Genomic DNA, 19,343 nt, shown 5'->3' with positions numbered 1-19,343 from the left:
TGGGACATTCATACAGGTCTTCCCTGTTAGATTGTAAACTGTACAAGGACAGATACCATGTCTTCATTTAGTATTTCTTCCATTCTAGTAGAGTTCTTTGTACATAAGTCTTTAAGAAATGGACGCTGAATGAATTTACTGACTCAGATAGTACATATAGAGATTCCTTTGCAATTTATTTAGTTAAACTTTTATGAACTAAATGAAATTAGCTAGAAATTACATCTTTGAAAAGAAAAAGAAAAAGGTAGATTCTTCAGCACACTATTTTGGCAAGAAAATGGACTTCAAATCAGGAGATACTTTGATATACATTCCATGTCTGATACTTACTAGTTGTGTGATCATAATTAAGTCTGAGCCTCAGTATCTTCATCTGTAAAATGGGCATAATAATATCTGCAGTAGCTGTACCTCAGACTTTATTATAAGGTCAAATGATTACAGCATCTATAGAGTGTTTTATAAATCTTAAGAGTACGTGTAAAAGTCAGTGATTATAAATTTTCTATCAATATTATCAATGAACTTTGAGCAATAAATTCATCATAGCACCCAGATGATGTACTTCAACTATTGAATTATTGCAATAGGCTGCTGTTTTATCTGCTTGCCACAAGTCTCTCTCCACCCTAGTTCATCCTCCACTCTGTCACCAAAGTGATTTTTTTAAGCTCAAGGCTGATCATGTCATCCCCCTACCCCAAGAAATTCCAGTAGCTCCCTATTTGGGAATCAAATGTAAAATCATCTTGGGGTTTAAAGCCCTTCTTAAGCTAGCCCTGACCCTCCACCTTTCTACTCTTTTTATACTTTACTATCACCCTATGTACTCTGATCCAGTGACTATCCTCCTTACTTTTCCTCAAACATGTGACACACTATTGCTAAACTGTGCATTTTCACTAGCTGTTCCCCATGCCTAGCAATGGTAAACCTGATTTCCCTGGCTCCCTTCAAGTCACACCTAAAATCCTACCTTCTTAAGTCTAGTGGCTCCCCTCCATTTGCCTCAGTTTCCTTATCTGTAAAATGAGGATAATAATAGAACCTACAAGTATATTTGTTCATGTCGAGATCACTCAAAATAGAGGCACCCACGTGGGAAATGTCAGAGACCTGCTTCTGAGAGAAGACATTCTGTTTCTTTATTACATTGCTGAAAATAGCCTCTTTCCACTGATTGCATAGCCAGAGCATAGAGGCTGCATCCTTAAAACTACCTGACCAGAACAGTCTAACTCTCTTTCCAGCTGCATCCAGGGAGTAAAAGTCCTGTTTACTCATATCATGGACACCATGAACTAAGCTGGGTGGGAGGAAGGGCTGCCTTTCACAATGCCTTTAGTTCTCATGACTCTGATGGCTTAAAGGAACAAGTTGAGTTGTAAACCTAATCTCCCTCCCTTCCCTAGATATTGAAGCGTTATAAGGGAAGATTGTGTCCCATAGGTACTGTCAGGGAATGTTTGTATGTCTGTTCATACTATACTTTTGAAGTAAATACATCTTTGTAAAAGCTATTTATTAGTTAAATGGAACTGGGGTACAGAAGTCCTCTAAATTAGGGAACACAATTTATAGGAGCTTGAGCCAATGACACGAAGACTAGGTAGCCCCAAATCCTCTTAAGGGTACTGAAGAATCCTGGGTGAGTGGTAAAATATACCTGAACTTCAAGAAATGGGGGCCAGAATAATCACTGTTATGCTATCTCAATCCATCAATACATATGTATTAAGTTCCTACTATATGTCAGGCCCTGGGCTAAGCACAGAGGATACAAAAAGAGGCAAAAGATAGCCCTTGCCCTAAAGGAGCTGAAAATCTTGTTGTTTGCCCTTTCCTTTTGAAGAGGACCAGAGACATCTTGGGTGATGTCATGACTCCTGCATGAATTGGATTTAAGTGAGACAGAGTTGCACAAAGTTGTCAGCCTCATTCTCTCTTCCAGAGTCATAGAAGTCCAGTAGTAAGACAGAAGTCAAGATGATTGATGATGGTTCAGGAGGCAGTGTATGACCTTACTGTTTTTGATGTCTGACCACGCCTTCATGGCTGTTGGAATAAATTATTCTCCTTCGCTCATCCTGTCAGGGAAAGTCTTTGCGTGTTCAAGGTAGACATCCCTCTAATTCACCAACAGGGACCGGTCAGGTACCTTCAACCTGGTTTAGCCCATCTGAGATGCTTTACTGAGGTGTGGCCTCTACGCGTGCTACAGCTTCTGAGCCACAGGTCAGAGTTGAGAGAAAGGTGGACACCAAAGGGGGATGAGCAACCCTGAAAAGGGCTCAGCAAGCCCTCACACCAGAGGCACTAGTCCTCCCTGAAAAACCCATATAATTTAACGAGGGGGACAACAAGCAAACATATACAAACAAGTTATATACGGGATATAGAGGAAATAATTAACAGAGGGTCAGTTAACCTTCCAGGGTGATTGTGAGGATGAAATGAAATAATATTTATAAAGCACTTTATAAACCTTAAAGCACCATATAAATGCTTATTATTTTCAATATTATTATTAATTACCGAGATACAAATTGCCTCCTTCTTTTTGCCTTATTTCACTGTCACTGAGACATAATCTGTCTCATTTTTCTCCTGCTTACTGCATAGCTTTGATTTTAAAGGTTTTTTTTCTCCCTGCTAGTTTAATCCCAGTGCCATAGATAAATTATTGACATCTTATCAGCCACGTGTTGTTCCACAGATGTGCATTCCCCTCTGGCTTCCATGTGTGAGTCACTCAGTTCTGAATCATTCAGCCTCTTCTTATATCTCCTCTCATCCCATTCTCTCATCCAAGAGCTGAACTCTTCAAACTATAAGAGCTGAATCAATGTTATCAGATGATGAATTTGTTCCCTTTAGTTCCCCCTCACCCACTCTCATTGCTTCTTTTTGTGCTTCCTTCCACTTAGAGCTAGTCAACATCATCCGTGGGTCACCCACTCAGTCTTTCATTGACTCTACAAGGCTGAACTCCCATATCCTAATGGCATTCTAAAAGTCTCATTTTTCTGCTTTACAATATACTTACAAGATTAGCTTCCATGGAAAGATGACTTTATTCAAAAAAGAAATCCACGCATAGTAGATTTCACCACAGCACTACTCTCACAATTGAGAACCTAAGTTCCTTGGCATGAGGTTATGTTTTTGACTATTTAATCCAGAACCAAATAAAAATTTAACCAGTGATAAATAACTAAAAATATTTAAGCCTAATCTTAAAACTCATCAGGATATGTTGCTAAACTAACCACATTTTTTTAAAAATAGTGTAAATTGTAATATCTGTTCAAAAGGGTTGCCAAATATGGCAGAGTCAATCTAGAATGTCTTCAGGGTCTGTATCATACAATTTCATCATAGGTGAAACTTTTAAAATGAGATTATTTGAAGATTTGTTAAACAAGAGACATGAAAGCCCATCCTCATAATAAATTCTACTCCACAATATTTTATGTCCAAAGAGTGCCTGTGTTACCTCAGACAAGTGACATAAGATCATTGGATCTATTTCTTTATCTGTAAAATGCAGAGGTCGGACAAGGAGATTTCTGAAATCTCTTCCAGTTCTACCTGAATGATCATATGAAGTTGTTCTCACTGATAAGAAACATAATAGTTACATCCAAAGTCAAGTACATGAATTCTCTTGGATTTAATTATATATTATTTTATTTAAATTTGTATTTTATATTTCACTACCCATTGTAGTATGAGGTTTGCTATAGTATAGTGTCACTTTATCACCTTCTAAGGAGAATTATAATTAGAACAAAATTACTTTACCCTTTCCATCCCTCACTTAAATCTCTCTAAAATATGGGACTATACCCTATCTCCTGCCATTTTCTTTCTTTTTTTTTCCTTTTGAATCAACAAGTATTTATTTAAGTACCTACTATGGGCCAAGAATTTTCCTGAGTATGTTACAAAGACAAAGAAACTGACCCTATACCAAGCCAAACCACCTAAAAATAATTAAGAGGTTGCAGAATGTAGCAGAAAGACTGCTGAAATTGGAGTTGAGTTCAGATCTAAGCTCTGGCACTGTGGGACCTTGGGAAAGTCACTTAACCTACCTCAATCTCAGTTTCCTCCTCTATAAAACAAAGGGTTTGGACTAAGCTCCCTTCTAACTCTTGATCTATTATCCTAACATCCCAAAATACCCTAGCATTCTAAATGTCTTACAGAAGACATTGTGGTGGGCACTAGTGATACAATAATAAGATACATCAACAGGAACAAAAACAATGTGTCCCTGCCCTCAAAGAGATTATACTGTTTTAGTGAGAAATAAAGTATAAACAGACAGGTAAATCTCTCTCTCGTCATATATATACACACATACACATATGTGAGTCTATGTGTATCTATGTGTGTGTGTGCATATACATGTGTATAAATATATATGTGTATGTATGCATGTGGGTTATACATATATATAAAATTTAAGAAAGAGGGAGATAACACTGAGGACTAATAGTATCAGGAAAGTTTTCCCATAGGGAATGGCATATGAGCTATATGTGTGTGTGTGTGTGTGTGTGTGTGTGTGTGTGTGTATACATATATACATATATATACATATATATGTATATATATATTCATTTAGGAAAGAGGGAGATAAGACTGAGGGTTAATAGCATCAGGAAAGTTTTCCCGCAGGGAATGAATGACACATGAGCTGAAAATTGAAGCCACGTATGGATTTTAACAAGTGGTGATGAAGAGTGAGTTCAGACACTGGGATAATCCATGCAAAAAAAACAAGTTGGCAGGAAATTGAGCATCCAGTCCAAGGAATGTCAGTTAGGCCAATTTGCCTAAAACGTAGGGCCTGTGGGGGGGGGGGGGGGTATAGGTTGAAATCAGAAGGTGAAGGGCCCTAAATGATAAGCTAAGAAATTTGTATTTTATCCAGAAGAAATCAGGAGCCATGACAGTGGCATGGATACTGGCATGGTCAGCACTAATGAACTCTCCTCTGTTGTAACATTTTAAAAGAATAACCAATTAATTCACTGAAAAGAGGCCTAGGGTTTGAATTTCCATCCATGTACAAAATGGGCATACTTGGCTAAATTCCATAGCTAGTCCTTTACACTACCTGCCAGTCATTTCTAATTCCACCCAATGACTCATAGCTTATCATGTTATTGAATCAATTCCCCAGCCCCCTCACCCTGAAGAATAAGAAAAATAGAGAAACCAAAGTCGGGGATAATGAGGAACTTCTAAGCAGTCAGTGAAAACTGGGATAACTAAACAGTAAAAATCAACCAGATGTGAAGCTTAAAAATGCTAAGTGAGTTTTTGCTTCCTGAGTCTAACTGCTATGAGTCAATGTTGTGTTTCCTTAAGATTATTAGCATTTCTATTATGCTTCAAAAGTCAGAGGAATGTTAGACATTCAGCATGTAATTTCTTTCATATGAGCTACTACTAGTCACAGAATCTCAAAATTTGAGAGCTGGAAGGGTCCTCAGCAGCTATCTAATTCAACACACATGCAAAAGAAATAACAACAACATTTATCTGGAACTTTAAAATTTCTAAAGTACCTTATAAATATTTATCATTACATTAATCCTGGGAGGTAAGTGCTATTAAATTTTCCATTTTACAGTTGAAGAACCTGAAGCAGAGAGAGGTTAAGTGACTTGTCCAGTGTCACAAGGCTAGTAAGTATCTGAGGTCAGATTTGAATTCAGGTCTTCCTGACTCTAGGTCTGGCATATATCTGCCACCTAACAGTCTCTAACATACTCAAGAAGTGGTCATCTAGCTTCTATCTGAGTATATCCTTGGAGGGGAACTCACCATCTCTTGAGGCAGCAAATTCCACTTTTGCATAGCTCTGATTGTTAGGACCTCCTTAATCCTGGAGAGTATGGCTTTCAACACTGTTCAATATCACAGTGGGTTTTGTTGGCTACCATATCACATGTCATGTCAAATTTGTGTCCACTAATGCTTCCATAGCTTTTTTTTTAATCATAACAGCTACCTCTCTATGCCCATCTTGTATTTATGAAGTTGATTTTTTTTTGCCCACATATAAGTTATGTATCCCTATTGAATCCCATTTTATTAGATTCAGCCCAAAGGCAGCTTTTTATAATCCTTTTAGATCCCGACTATTATTGAGTATAAAAGCTACTCGACCCGCCCCCCACACGTATACTTTGAATCATCTGTAAATTCAATGAGTATCTCATATATGCCTTTATCAAAATCATGGATAAAAATGTTCTACAGGACAAAACCAAGCTCAGATCCTTGGGTTACTTCACTAGAGACCTCTTGCCATGCTAACAGTCCTCTTTCTCATGGATGTAATCCATGGGATCATTGGGAGTCATCTCACCTTTCCCCCTCATTTTCCTCCTCTTTAAAACAAGAACTTTGGACTAGATGACCTCGGACGTCCCTTTCAGTTCCAGAGCAAATAGTCTTTCCCTGAGATCTGTGAACTATACTTAAGCCCAGCACCACGGCTCCAGCATCTATCCAACATAGTGGTTTGGTAATCTTGTAAAGAAAGGAAATGAGATCAGTCAAGTGTGACTTAACCCTGTTGAAGCCACATTGGCTCTTTGTAATTACTGCATTTCGTTCTCAACGTTCATCAATCATCTCCTTAGTCATCTTTCTAGAATTTTCCCAAGAATCAAAGTAACAATCACTGATTATACTTTGAAGGCTCTGCTCTCTTCCGTTTTGTGAAACTTAGGAGAACATTAGCCCTTCTCCAATCTTGTTGTGCATCTCCCATTTTCCATTATCTATCAAATGTCACAGACAGTAGCTCATAAATCACACCTGCTAGTTCTTTCAGCATGTGTGGATAGAGTTCATCTGGGCCAGGTGACTTGAATTTGTCAAAGGCAGTTAAATGCTCTTATACTATCTTCTCAGTTATCTTGGGTGTCAACACCCTATGAGTACTTTTTGTCCTGACATACCAGTGCATTTCCTTGGCAGATAAAATAAGCAAAATAAAACTGAACAAGTCTCTTTTTCTCTTTTGTTCAGTTATCATCATCCAATCTACCCCAAGGAAAGGTACAATCTTTTCTTTTCCCTTTTCTCTTAATAAGGATAGGGCCTGGCCCTATGATTTCATTGCTATTGGAGCTACCAGATAAAGAATTTCCCTCTCTAAATGGAGGTCTGTAATATCTCTTTAAGTTATTATCTTAGAGAATTACTGAGAGTATTGAGAAGGTGTCTTACATAGGGTCAAGTAGCCTATATGGGTCAGATATAGGATTTCAATCCAGATCTTCCTGGATTTTAAGTCAGATCTTTATCCACTGTGTCACACTGTGACTCCTAATAGGGTAAAACAAACAAAAAACACTTTTGGTATTCCCTTTACTTCCCCTGAAAACCTTAGCTTATTTTGACATTATAACATTCCTGATGCAGTTTTTTTTTTAGAATGCAGAGCCAAGCTCTTATCTTCATGCTTGACATTGATTCCATCTTCCTTACATTTCTTTTTAAAATCTAAGTTGATCAGTAAGTTCTCCATGCCTGCCAAAGACTTTATAATCATTAGCAACATTTTTTTTTAAGCTTCTTTTTGGTAATGTTATGTTCACCCATGTTAATCACCAGAAGTGGGCACTTGTTATTTATTTTGCTAAATCTTGGAAGGTTCTCTGTTGTGTCTTGAAAACATGCCCCAGAAAGACAATAGAATATTATTGTTATCAGATCAATAAGTAACTTCCTCAGCAGCCCCCCACCCCAATCCCAGCACCAACACCACCCAGCAAAGAATCACCAGCTATGCCTTTTTCTTCCTCTGCCCCTTACTGGCTGAACTCTTACCCGAGAGCTTATCTGTATCTATTAGATCATTTAAGGACAAATGACTTACTTATTTCTTCTCAGGACATCTAGCTCTTAACTCTTTGTGAAGATCATCAAATTTCTGTTTAAGTTTGAATCGTCAAACTGAACATATCCCTCCATTTCTTTAATTTTTAACCTTCTTCTAATCATCACCATCCTGACAAGACTCAGGTGTCCCTTCCTCTAGCTCACAGGCCCTTTCCCCTCATATTGAGCCTTGATTCTGTTTATTTTAGGGACACTTCATTCTCCAGATCAACCTGAAGAATGGATAGGATATTCTTTGAGTCCTTTTACTTCCTCCTGGAGGATGATCAGTCTAAACTTGGAGCACACATAACACTCCACATGACTGTCACAAGCATGAACTTGATGTAAGTCAGTGAATAATTTCCCGCATTCTCTACAATGAGAGAGTTTTTAGCCTTAAAAACAAAACAAACAAAAAAACCTGCTTGTGTTTACACCCCAACCCTAACCTTAGTTCCAATGTTTACATTCAATTGTCACCTTTCAATAATTTGACACTCAACTTCTTTTGCTTGTTATTAAGAACAATTCAAGAGTTACAGTCACATCTACTTCTCTTTAAGACTAGAATAACCTGGCTTTTCCAATCTGTCCCACCCCCAAATTGACTCTACATTTGTTTTACTTTCTAATTATTCCACTTACCCTCTCTTTATTAGCTATCATTTTCTTGCCTATTACTTTCTAGATTTCCTTCTTGAGTGCATTTCTTTAGGTTCTATGCATAATCATCCTTCATCATTTTTATATCCTTAATTTCTCTTGATCATACTTCTTTCTTTGGTTGAACTAAAATCTGAATCAAGTTTAAGACTTGAGATTATTCTCCTTCAAATTTCCTTAATCTCTCCAAAAAATGTTTCCAAATTCCTCCTCCTCAGTGTAAATCTATGAATTATTTTGATAGTTCAAACCCCTCCATGACACCTACAGAATTTTCTTCTGTCTTTTGGCTCAAATCTTCCTTCTTCTCTCATTTTTCCTGTAACCTTCCCCTATAGAATCCAGTGGCAGAAAAGCTAAGTCAAAGTCAATGGTAATAGAGTAAATTGACACACCCCATCTGGAAACAATCTTAGAGTTGATTTGTTTATGTCATTGTGCCAGTACTGGGAGGGAGAGTCAGGGTGAGGCATAGGGGAGGGTAGAGTACTCAGATTGGGGCAAAGCCCCTGGAAAGGCTATGGAAGCCATAGCCTGTCAAAGGAGGAGTGAAAAGAAGTGTGGCTGAGATTCATTTGTCTGAAACAGTAGTCTCTCCAAAGCGGTGTTTACTACTTAGGAGAGTGTGTCCACAAAGCAGAAATAGAAGTGGAAATTTCTTTGGTTGGTGAGAATCTCCATTAACAAGGGGAAATTGTTCATTTAGATGTCTCTCTAAGCAGGAATGATTGAATATTAATATTTTGCTCTGATAGACTTTGGCTAAAACAGAAAGGTTTTGGTTGGTTGTTTATTTGCCAGGCTATAGGAAGTAGAGAGATGGAAAGAGAACATTTCACTAGACGTATCATGGATAAAAATTGGGTGTTATTGATGGTCACATACCTAACCATTTGTGCATTTAAAGCTCTACTTGGTCTGGCTACCATCTGCTCATCCAGATTTATTTCATATTACTACCTTTTGTGTACTCTGTTCCAACCAAATAGACCCATTTGCTTTATCTTTTATAGGTCTTTCTTTTCCTACATCTATGCCTAGCCATAGATAGTCTCCTGTGTCTGGATAGTTAGATCCCTTTAATACCTATACCTATTTGAATCCCTAGCTGCCTTGAAAGTATAATGTATAGGTGGTATATCCTACATGAGACCCTTCTCGATGTTGTTAGCATTCTCTCACCCTTGAAATTACTTAATATTGCCTTATATATAGTTTGCATTTACTTATCTGTATATTTGATTTATCCACCCAATACAATGTGAGATACTTGAAGATTGCTAACCTCATCTCTTATTAATTGCTAGAGGTTCTATGCAGATATATACAGAGTAAATATACAAATGTTTTATTTCTTGTCTTTATATCTATAAATCTTGGCACTATTTTGTTTATTCACTCATCAATCCATCCATCTATTCAGCTAGGTGATACAGTAGATGGAGTGCTGGTCCTCGGGTCAGGAAGACCTGAGTTCAAATCCAGCTTCAAACACTTACTAGTTGTAAGACTATGGACAAGTCATTTAACTTCTGTTTGCCTCAGTTTCTTCATGGGGAATGACAAAAACATCTAACTTCTAGAGCTGTTGTGAGGATCAAATGACAAAATATTTGTAAAGTTTTTAACACAGTGCCTGGCATGTAATAGGTACTATACAAGTGTTAGCTATTCATATTAGCCATTCATCTGTTTGTGTGTTTATCTACTTACTTACATATTCCTTGGTAGAGAAACCATCTCCATTGATACAGATGGCCTACTCTTCTGTAACATGTGGCCTTTGAGACTTGCTTAGAATAAAACTTAGTGACTTGTCTGATGTCACATAGGCAGTATCCATCAAAGACATGATTTAAACCTAAGTCATCTGAATCTGAAATTAGATAGTAGTAAGCATTTAATAAATATTTGTTGAATTGAATTTGATTTTAAGTTTGCTAAAAAAGAAATACACGTACGTAGATGTGAAATGATTTATCAGTAATATGTTTGCAAACATTTATATGGAGAATTTTCCTTGTTTGCAGATATACTTGACATTCTTTTACTCATTCACTCATTGCTTAAGGTTTTAAACATCCTGCTTCTCACCATTGGTTGATGAATAATTTCCTGAACTTATATTTTCCTCCTATAATTATTTTTCACTTGGGTGATCGTTTATTTTTGTAATTTTTGGATTTTTTTTGAAAGTTCAGCTATCCGATACGCAGGTATTCTGTGGATGATATTACATGATGTTCTTAGCCATTTGTGAACTCCACAGGAAAGGAGTTTCTATAGAAGTCAATCATTAACTCTTTAGAAATTGGACCTGTTCCTCCCCCCTGACCCCAACAGAAGTATAGTATTCTAAAAAGTCTATTAAACGAATATGTATTAGAGAGCACAAACCTGCCTATGTAGGATGTATTCTGGTCTAGATATGTTTTCTGGGATTGTAACATGAAATCTCATTTTAGACAACAGATGTAAAAACACAAACAAAACCAAAATTCCCCTTGTCAAATGCTGGCATAGATACGTACCTGGAATCGACAAACCTGTTCACCAACTTAAGTCTTTCTTCCATTCCCAGAACTCAACTCAACACAATATTTATCTAGTGTTCTGTGATATTTGGATTTATTTTCCTGTTACTTGGCTTGGAAGGGAGGCTTCACCAAGGACTGTTCTCATGCTAAATGCTTTCAAAGACATGCTAAAAGCTTTTAAAGACACATTAACTAGATAATAAGCTGTGTTTTTTTTTTTTTGTAAGAGGAGGAAAAAAACTAACTTTGCAGACATTTTGGATTTTTTCCCCCTAAGATATCTTTGCAGTGGCAAGAGAAAGGGAGGAAGGCCCCTAGCCCCTTGGGTAGGACATGTACAAGAGTGATGCAGAATGAGCAGACATAGATAGATTATGATATGCATTATTGAGGGTATAACTATGTCAGGGAGATCAATTGTCAGTCTGAATATTTTTTATCCTAACTTCTGTAACCCATTGTTATTTGAACTTTATTAAACACCCCCCCACACACACACACACATACACACACATACTTACAATATTTAGGGGGATATGTTGACCTGACTTGTGAATCTCAGCTTTTCTAAATTAAAAAAAGCATATTTCAATCTTTATGAACATATACTAATGTGGATACTACTTTTATTGGGTGGTTAAAAAAAAAATCTCAGCACTTGCTCTTAATGAGAATCTCTGTTGTCTAGTTATAGCTGAATAAATTACTGGATACTGTGGAGAAGAGGGTAGGTAGAATAGAGTGTGGGATTCGGGTGGAGATCCGCATAACTTACTGCTTAGAGGTAGATATGTATCAAAAATCAACTGCAACTTGGGAGAAGTTGTTTGGTTTTTAAGCCATTATTAAAAGGCCAATGTATACACACTAATATAATTTTTATAATTGCCAATGTTCCTGGTGACCAAGTCTATTTAACCTATTGATGACAGAGAGGGACAAGATTACCACTAAGTTTTGTTACTTCTTATCACAATGCCTTCATTCTTCTCTCTAATAAGTCATACTAGGCCTTGCCTACTGTATGTGGCCACCAGGAAATAGAAAGAACTAAACCTATTTTAAGATGTCCTAGGCCATGGTATGGTGAACACCTCCCCTCCCCCCAAAAAAACAACCAAAAACAAACAAACAAACAAAAAACATGGTACTGAGAGACAGAAAACTTGGTTCACATCCCACCTGTGGTACTTACTACCTATGTGTCCTTGGGCAACTGTTTTGACCTTAATGGGCCTCATTAGTCTCATTTACAAAATGAAAGAGTTGGAATAGATTACTTCTGAATCTATGACTCATAATCATCTTTGTATAGGCAGTTCACTGTCATGTCCATGCATATAAAATAGATACCACCACCACCACCAACACACACACACACACACTGGGGGTTGTCGGTTGGGAGAGTGATACATAAGGGAAGGCTTGTGGAGATATTTGACATCTTTTGGCCTTGCACTTGGGAAAATTGGACCTAATATATTATATTATAGTTCTTGCCATATGTTATGGTTTGCTTTCCCAATGGTTATGTCAGTAGACTGCAGGCTTAGACAGGTCCTACCAAGCTGGAAAATCCTTCAGTATGGTCCCTGAGACTGAATGAGTCTGCTGTCAGTCTAGCTAACATCATAGAGGTTTCTTATGAGCAAGTTGGTCCCTAGTCAATGAATTCTTTGGCCATGGCCACAGAGGTGAAATTTTAATCCCAAGCACTCTAGTCAGATAGGAAAAATTTTGTGCCATTGTCAGGACTAAAATGGTCTTTAAAAAACTATGATTTATTAATTATCCTTTAAAAGAGTGATTTATTTGGCTATAGAATAATTATTTGGCAAAGAACTTCTATATTTACTTGATGTTACAAATACATCTGATCCGTTTCTATATAGTAAGGGTTCTGTGCAGGTAAATGCAAGGGAAACACACAGAATTGAGGCTTAAAATCTTAAGACAAATTATTATTATATTATAATATTATATTATATTATAATAATCATGACTAACATTCTTTATTAATTATAGAATCACAGGATTTACTAATGGAAAGAAAGTTAATTAACTAATCTTATACCTTCATTTTACAGATTAAAAGAAAAAAAACAACTAAGGCTTAGACAGTTGCAATGTTTACTCAAGACCCCAGAGGAACTAAGAAATAGAACCAGGATGTGAACATTCCAACATTTGTCACCATTCTAATACTGTTATTTTCATTGCTTCTAAAACGTATCTAAAATTAAATATCATTTTGTATCTACATTATTTATCATATACACTGAGATCAGCTATTGCATTATTTCCAAGGTTTAGTATGAGATTTATATAACTTAGATGCCATTTATGGTTTGATTTCTAGGAAGACGTGTAAAAATTCTTAAAGTGCTATGGAAATGCCAGCCAGTGTTATTAATATCATAGGTTTGTAGGATTCTTGAGGTGCATAGTAAAGTAGTAGGATAGCATGTAGGGTTAGAATTTAATCATAGCTCTAAAGCTAGGAGTGATCTCTAAGACCATCTAGCTCAACCCCTTATTTATAAAATGAGGGAACTAAGGCCCAGTGATGTAAAGGGATTTGCTGAAGGTCATAAAGTATTCTCAAATATTAAGATTGGTCTGTGATGTCTTCCACCTAGGTTTTCTCTCCAATGATGCAGATCAGAGCCTATCTATTCCTGCCTGTCCTAGGGGACATTTATCCATGTCTTTCTAAGAGTTTGCCCACAGGCAGTCCACCCTAAATGCAAGAAAAGCCTTCCTAACTCGTACTTTATATTGTAAGGATAATAGTAGATCCTTTAGGGGCAGCTAGGTAGTGCAGTGGATAAAGCACCAGCCCTGAAGTCAGGAGGACCTGTGTTCAAATCCGACCTCGGACACATAACACTTACTAGCTGTGTGACCCTGGGCAAGTCACTTAACCCCATTGCCTAGTCAAAAAAAAAAAATAATACATCCTTTAAGTGGTATGTGAACAGTTAGGATTAAAGTACCAGAGGAACTCATTTAATGAGTTGACCATTGACCAGTTTTTCAGCAAGTACCTTACAATTGATTTTATGGTGACAATCCAATATATTAGACATATGGAGAGATGAATATAAACATAGATATATTTTAGATAACGCATTAGATTATGAGGTGAAGGTGGGGACCATATTTTGCTTCTTTTTATATCCTCAGAGCATAGCACAGTGCATTGCACATAGTACATGCTTAATAAATACTTATTGACTGATTAGATATAGAAACAAAGGTAGACATAGAAGCAGACATAGACACTGACATAGACACAGATATATAGATATAGCTATGGACATGTAGACAGAGACACAGAAATATAGGTATGTGGATATGGATACAGATATAGGTGTATACCTAAATATACATTTTAAAGAGCTTATGTATGATACTGAGAATCATCTTTTTTTTTAATAGTATTTTATTTTAAAAAATCTAATCTAAATGAACAATTGTCTTTCACAGATGTAATTTTGAGAGTCTATTAGCTAAGAACCCAAAAATGTTCATTGGTATGTTTTGGCAATTCCATCTCTCTTCTCTGATTATATGTCCAGTTATTGAATGGCTAGATGCCATCAAGTTTGCTGTTCTAACTTACTTTACATGAGTCATAGAAGCCACTCAACTACCTCAAACAAGAGGGAAAATGTCTTCAGGAAGGTTTATTACTCTTTAGGGACTTGAATAATTTACTGGAAAGGAGAGCTCCAACCTCTCCATCTTCTTCATTCTTTACTGTGACCTGAGATCTGCTTAGAGATATACATATCAATTTTGGGATTCAGTCACAGAGCATTTTATTGTTTCATAGCCAAAGAAAAGATTACATCTCAACAGACCAAAGAGATATTCTGAAATTCACACTCATCCTCTTAGGGAGGATTCTTGGTTACATAAATCGAGAATGGAAATCTCTCTCTCTCTCTCTCTCTCTCAAAAGCTTAGTGTGAAAAACAAAGTATTCCCCACCTCCTTTCCACTTCTCCCTGTCGTATGTTACCTTGCTTGAAATACTATTCAATTATAATTTTCCAGTTTATACATTCCATTGTTAAATTATTTTGCAATTGAAAGATTAAAAAGCTAGTGGATTTTTTTTAAGTCAGCTTAAAGACTTTTGTATTAAAATAAAGGTTATTCGTTCACTGTCAAGGTGATTTAATTCTTAAGAATAGATACTGTGAAGAGTTTAATTAATGCAATGATATTTTAAAGAACTGAGAATTTCTCCATAATTTTCCCCAAAACTCTTGACCTGATGTGACTGAAAGGGAGGAAAAAAAAAAAGGTTTTCCTGCTTGTATTAAATGGCAGCTCTGTTTCCAGATCCATTGAATTCTCTGTCTCCCTTTAGGCTTTGGATGATATTAAGTATCAAACCTCACTGATACTTTATGAAACATTAGCTTCTTTGTGTTAAGAACTAAGCTCACCTTGCACATAGCTAATAAAATAGCCTTTATGTTCGTACCACATTCTACAAAGTACAAGCCTTTTCAGTTTTGTGTTAATTACGATTTGCTTCCAAAAGCCCAGTCCTTTATTACCAAATTTGGAAGGCTCACTTACTTCACTACCTTGTTCAATAAACTCATTTCTCATGTGGTCTTTTCAGAATATTTGGATTTTTATCCCATGTGAAATGTAGTTAATACAGAAGGGAGAAGTCTGAAAGGTATGGTGTGTGTTAAAATCTCTAGTACCATATCTGCTATTCTCATCCCCCTCCATCTTCCCCTTCTTCTCCTGTCCATTCTTCTTCCCTCCCTCTTCCTTCTTCTTCATCTCTCCTCCTCTCCTCTCTCCTGCTAATAATGAAACAATTATGTTTGAGTTCTCCTTTCAATTTACTTTTTTAACAGATATCTCAGTGCACATATGTTTACTTAATATCATCTAAGCATTTAATACAACAATGTAAACAGTACATCTGCTAGTTGTATCTGACTATACATGATCACTTTTGTTTGTTTGTTTGTTTTCTTGTCAAAGGTACTGGAATGATTTGCCATTTCCTTCCTCAGCTCATTTTACAGATGAGGAAATGGAGGCAAACAGGGTTAAGTGACTTGCTCAGGGTTGCAAAGCTAGTAAGGTCTGAGGTCACATTTGAACTCAGGAAGATGAGTCTTCTTGACTCCAGGCCTAGCATTAGATCTGGTGCACCACCTGGGTGCCCTAATGAAAATATAGACCCAGTGGGAAAAAAAAGAAAAAGAAAAGAAAAGAAAAAAAAATCTGAAATATGGTATGTACTCATCAGCAGTCAGAATATGTAATAGTTATAGCCCATTATTTAGTTAATTACACTATTATGAATTAGTTAACCCAAATCAGCTATTGTATAATTAATCTAATTTATGTTGAAATTTGCATATCATAGGAAAGGAGGATGTTTCCTTTTTTTTTTTTTCCCATCCCTGTGCATTCTTCATTTTAGGAATAGTCTCTGATTTCTATCTGCAGAACAAAACTTGTTCACAAAGCCAAAAAAACACAGGACCCTGGGAAAAATCAACAGATGAACTCAATCAGGTCCATCTCACCAGCAGCTCCCCCTCTACTAGCTATGAAAGTAATTTATTGTATTCCTAACTATTCAGAAGAGGGAAGGGTCATTACTGGTAGATTACTGCACTGTGCCTATATAGCATATTCCCCATTTTCAGTTTGAAATATCAGAATATTCATCTCTTCAAATTAACCGTAGACATGCTGTGGTTTCACTACTTTAAATAAATACCATACACAAAAAGTCTTCAAAGGAGAACCAACCTTTGTCTTAGCAAAGCAAATTTCCATATATTGTCAATATCCCACCTTTGCCGGTAATGCTCTATCCCTGACAAAGCATCTCCATCAGGAGGGACATTCCAATTTCTCAAAGACACTCCAAAATGAAATCCTCCTATTTTACAATGTACTTTCACCTTTTCACCATTGCTACGCATTGGAAATTTTATCTTTAAAGAACTTTGTGGACTTACTTTCTTCAAAGGGAGCAGGTTTATATACCTACAAAATAGTTGGTCCAGTATTAACACTGATATAATGAGAATGGAGAATGAATCTCAGTGAATAGAGTTTACTGGGGAGCATATAAAGATTCTTGTCTAAACCCTGGACTAAGTTTGGAATTAGTGAACTTTTCTACAAATGACGCAGATATAATTTGACGGTATTTAATATAAATTGAATCACCTCAAATTCCTACTGACCACTATTGTTTTGTAAAAACAATAGTGGCTTTCCTTTTATGGATTCTTACATATTACCATGATTAGCACAATAAGTTAATTATGAGAATAACCATTAACAAGATTAAGTCATGTTCAAAGAACTTTATTGTCTTAGTTAATGAATAGATAAGGATTTGTTTAATTACTAGGAAACTCACATCCCTTTTAAACTATGGTGGAGACATTTTAAAAAGCTGACGTCTTTTTTTTCTTTTTTTGAGAGATGTGCTTTGTTTAAGAGAACTTCAGTTAACCAAAAGAGTAGTAGAGTTAGAATCACAGGACAAAACTATTCAAAGCACTACATTTTCCAGTTTGGAAATCAAAGACTGGAAATTTGCATTAACATTTTATCAGTCCATAATTCCAAAGAGACACTTAAAAATAATTATACTATTTCCTACCATGTAATTGTGTGCTTTCTAAATTTACACTAAGTAAATGGTGACATGTAGAAGCAGGTACAATTGGAAGAAGAGTAGTGGAAAAATGCCCATGCCAAAGTAAATACTTTCAAAAAATTAAACCTATATCTAAAATTATCCTGAGTTTTTTTTTCTAGCTTAAAAAAGTGAACATCTAAGGGAAAGCACTTTAATAGATACTGATACATGCATTCCAGCTCAAAGTATATACACACCCATTTTTTAAACTGGATTTCCACCTTTTGCATAATGGACTGGAAATAGCAGAGCAAATCGAAGGTAAGGGAGCGGGAAGAACAAGATATGCAGACAACTGGTCCTACCATCCACCTCGAAAGTTCTAAAAACTCAAAGATTCATTCTATACAAGTAAAATCTATCTAAATCTACATTTTCCATTAGGAAACCCCTCTCTGCCCCCCAAGTTTCAGGAGAGTCTCACTTATTAGATTCTAAAAAAAAAGTTTTATAATAGATTTTATAAAGTAGTGGTGTATTTGAGGGTCTTAATCAGTTATTATGAGCCCTATACTGTATTTGAATCAAAATTCCAACCTGAGAAAGCCCCAATTTAGATTTTTGCCTGGGCAAAATCCATCTCAGCATCTTTGGGAACATAAATGAGTAGATTTCAGGTTTCCTCATTAAAATGTCCTGTTGGGATGTAGGTAAAGGGATTAGGGGAGGAAGACAGAGCATATTGGACAGGCAAATGGGCAAGGAGGAAAGGAGAGGAGAGTGGGAAACTTTGCTCCTTTTTCTGCTCTTTCTCACATTCTAGTCGTCTCCTTTGATCAAAATGTTCTAACAACTTTCTCCCACATTGTAAGTTTTGAGTAAGCCCTTGTAAGGGATTTTTGTTTTTTTGGTTCCCCAGGAGCTTTTCTCTCCAGAAAGGGAAATCGAAGGAGAGAGAGAGAGAGAGAGAGAGAGAGAGAGAGAGAGAGAGAGAGAGAGAGAGAGAGAGGATTAAAAAAAAAAAGGCACACATACACACAAATGCTTTACCTGTTTTTATGCCGAGTCTTTAACAAGTTTCTTCCAAAGGGAGCCATGATCTCTGGAGCAGGTTAATAACATCAGCAATCCCAAAGGAAGCTGGGGTGCTGTCTGTCTGTCTAGAGGTACTGGGGTGTGTGTGTGTGAAGGTGGGAGGATGTGGAGGTCTCCTTCCTCCCCCCTCCTTCTCAGATCTTCCTGGGTTGATCCAGCTCCTTACCAGCCCGGCCAGGAGAGTTGCTCAAAGTTGTGCAATTGGCAGCTTAACTTTGATCAGCTCGCTGCTTGTTGTTACTGTTGCTCTTTTGGAGTCCTGCCCAGCTTCAGTCTAGAGGAAGGCATTTATAAGCAGGAAAAGAAAAAAAAAAATCAGGGTGGGGGGTGGGAGTGGAGGGAAGCCCTTCTATTGTGTTTTTAAGTTATTTGCACACTCACTCAACTTCAAGACCTGCCAACCCCATGGGAACAGTAATGGGCATGGAATGGAGACTTCCCAGAAGATGGAAACTTTCTCTTTTCTCCATTTATTCCCCACC

General features: G+C 36.8%; 1 protein-coding gene across 1 annotated transcript in view; it reads right to left on the bottom strand.

Moving 5' to 3' along the window:
• The window catches only part of RASSF9 (Ras association domain family member 9), a 55,851-nt gene extending 36,739 nt beyond the window's left edge, over window positions 1-19,112 (bottom strand). Inside the window, exon 1 of the mRNA XM_027842517.1 lies at window positions 18,817-19,112. Coding sequence (XP_027698318.1) covers window positions 18,817-18,863 — 47 coding nt within the window. The 5' untranslated portion in view covers window positions 18,864-19,112. The remainder of the gene's footprint in view (window positions 1-18,816) is intronic.
• Between the last annotated feature and the right edge of the window lie 231 nt (window positions 19,113-19,343).

This window comes from Vombatus ursinus, unplaced genomic scaffold (genome assembly GCF_900497805.2).
Source record: "Vombatus ursinus unplaced genomic scaffold, bare-nosed wombat genome assembly UNPS02014874.1, whole genome shotgun sequence".
In the NCBI taxonomy this organism is placed as follows: domain Eukaryota; kingdom Metazoa; phylum Chordata; class Mammalia; order Diprotodontia; family Vombatidae; genus Vombatus; species Vombatus ursinus.
Note: the sequence above shows the minus strand (reverse complement) of the source record. Positions and strands in the feature narration are given on the sequence as shown.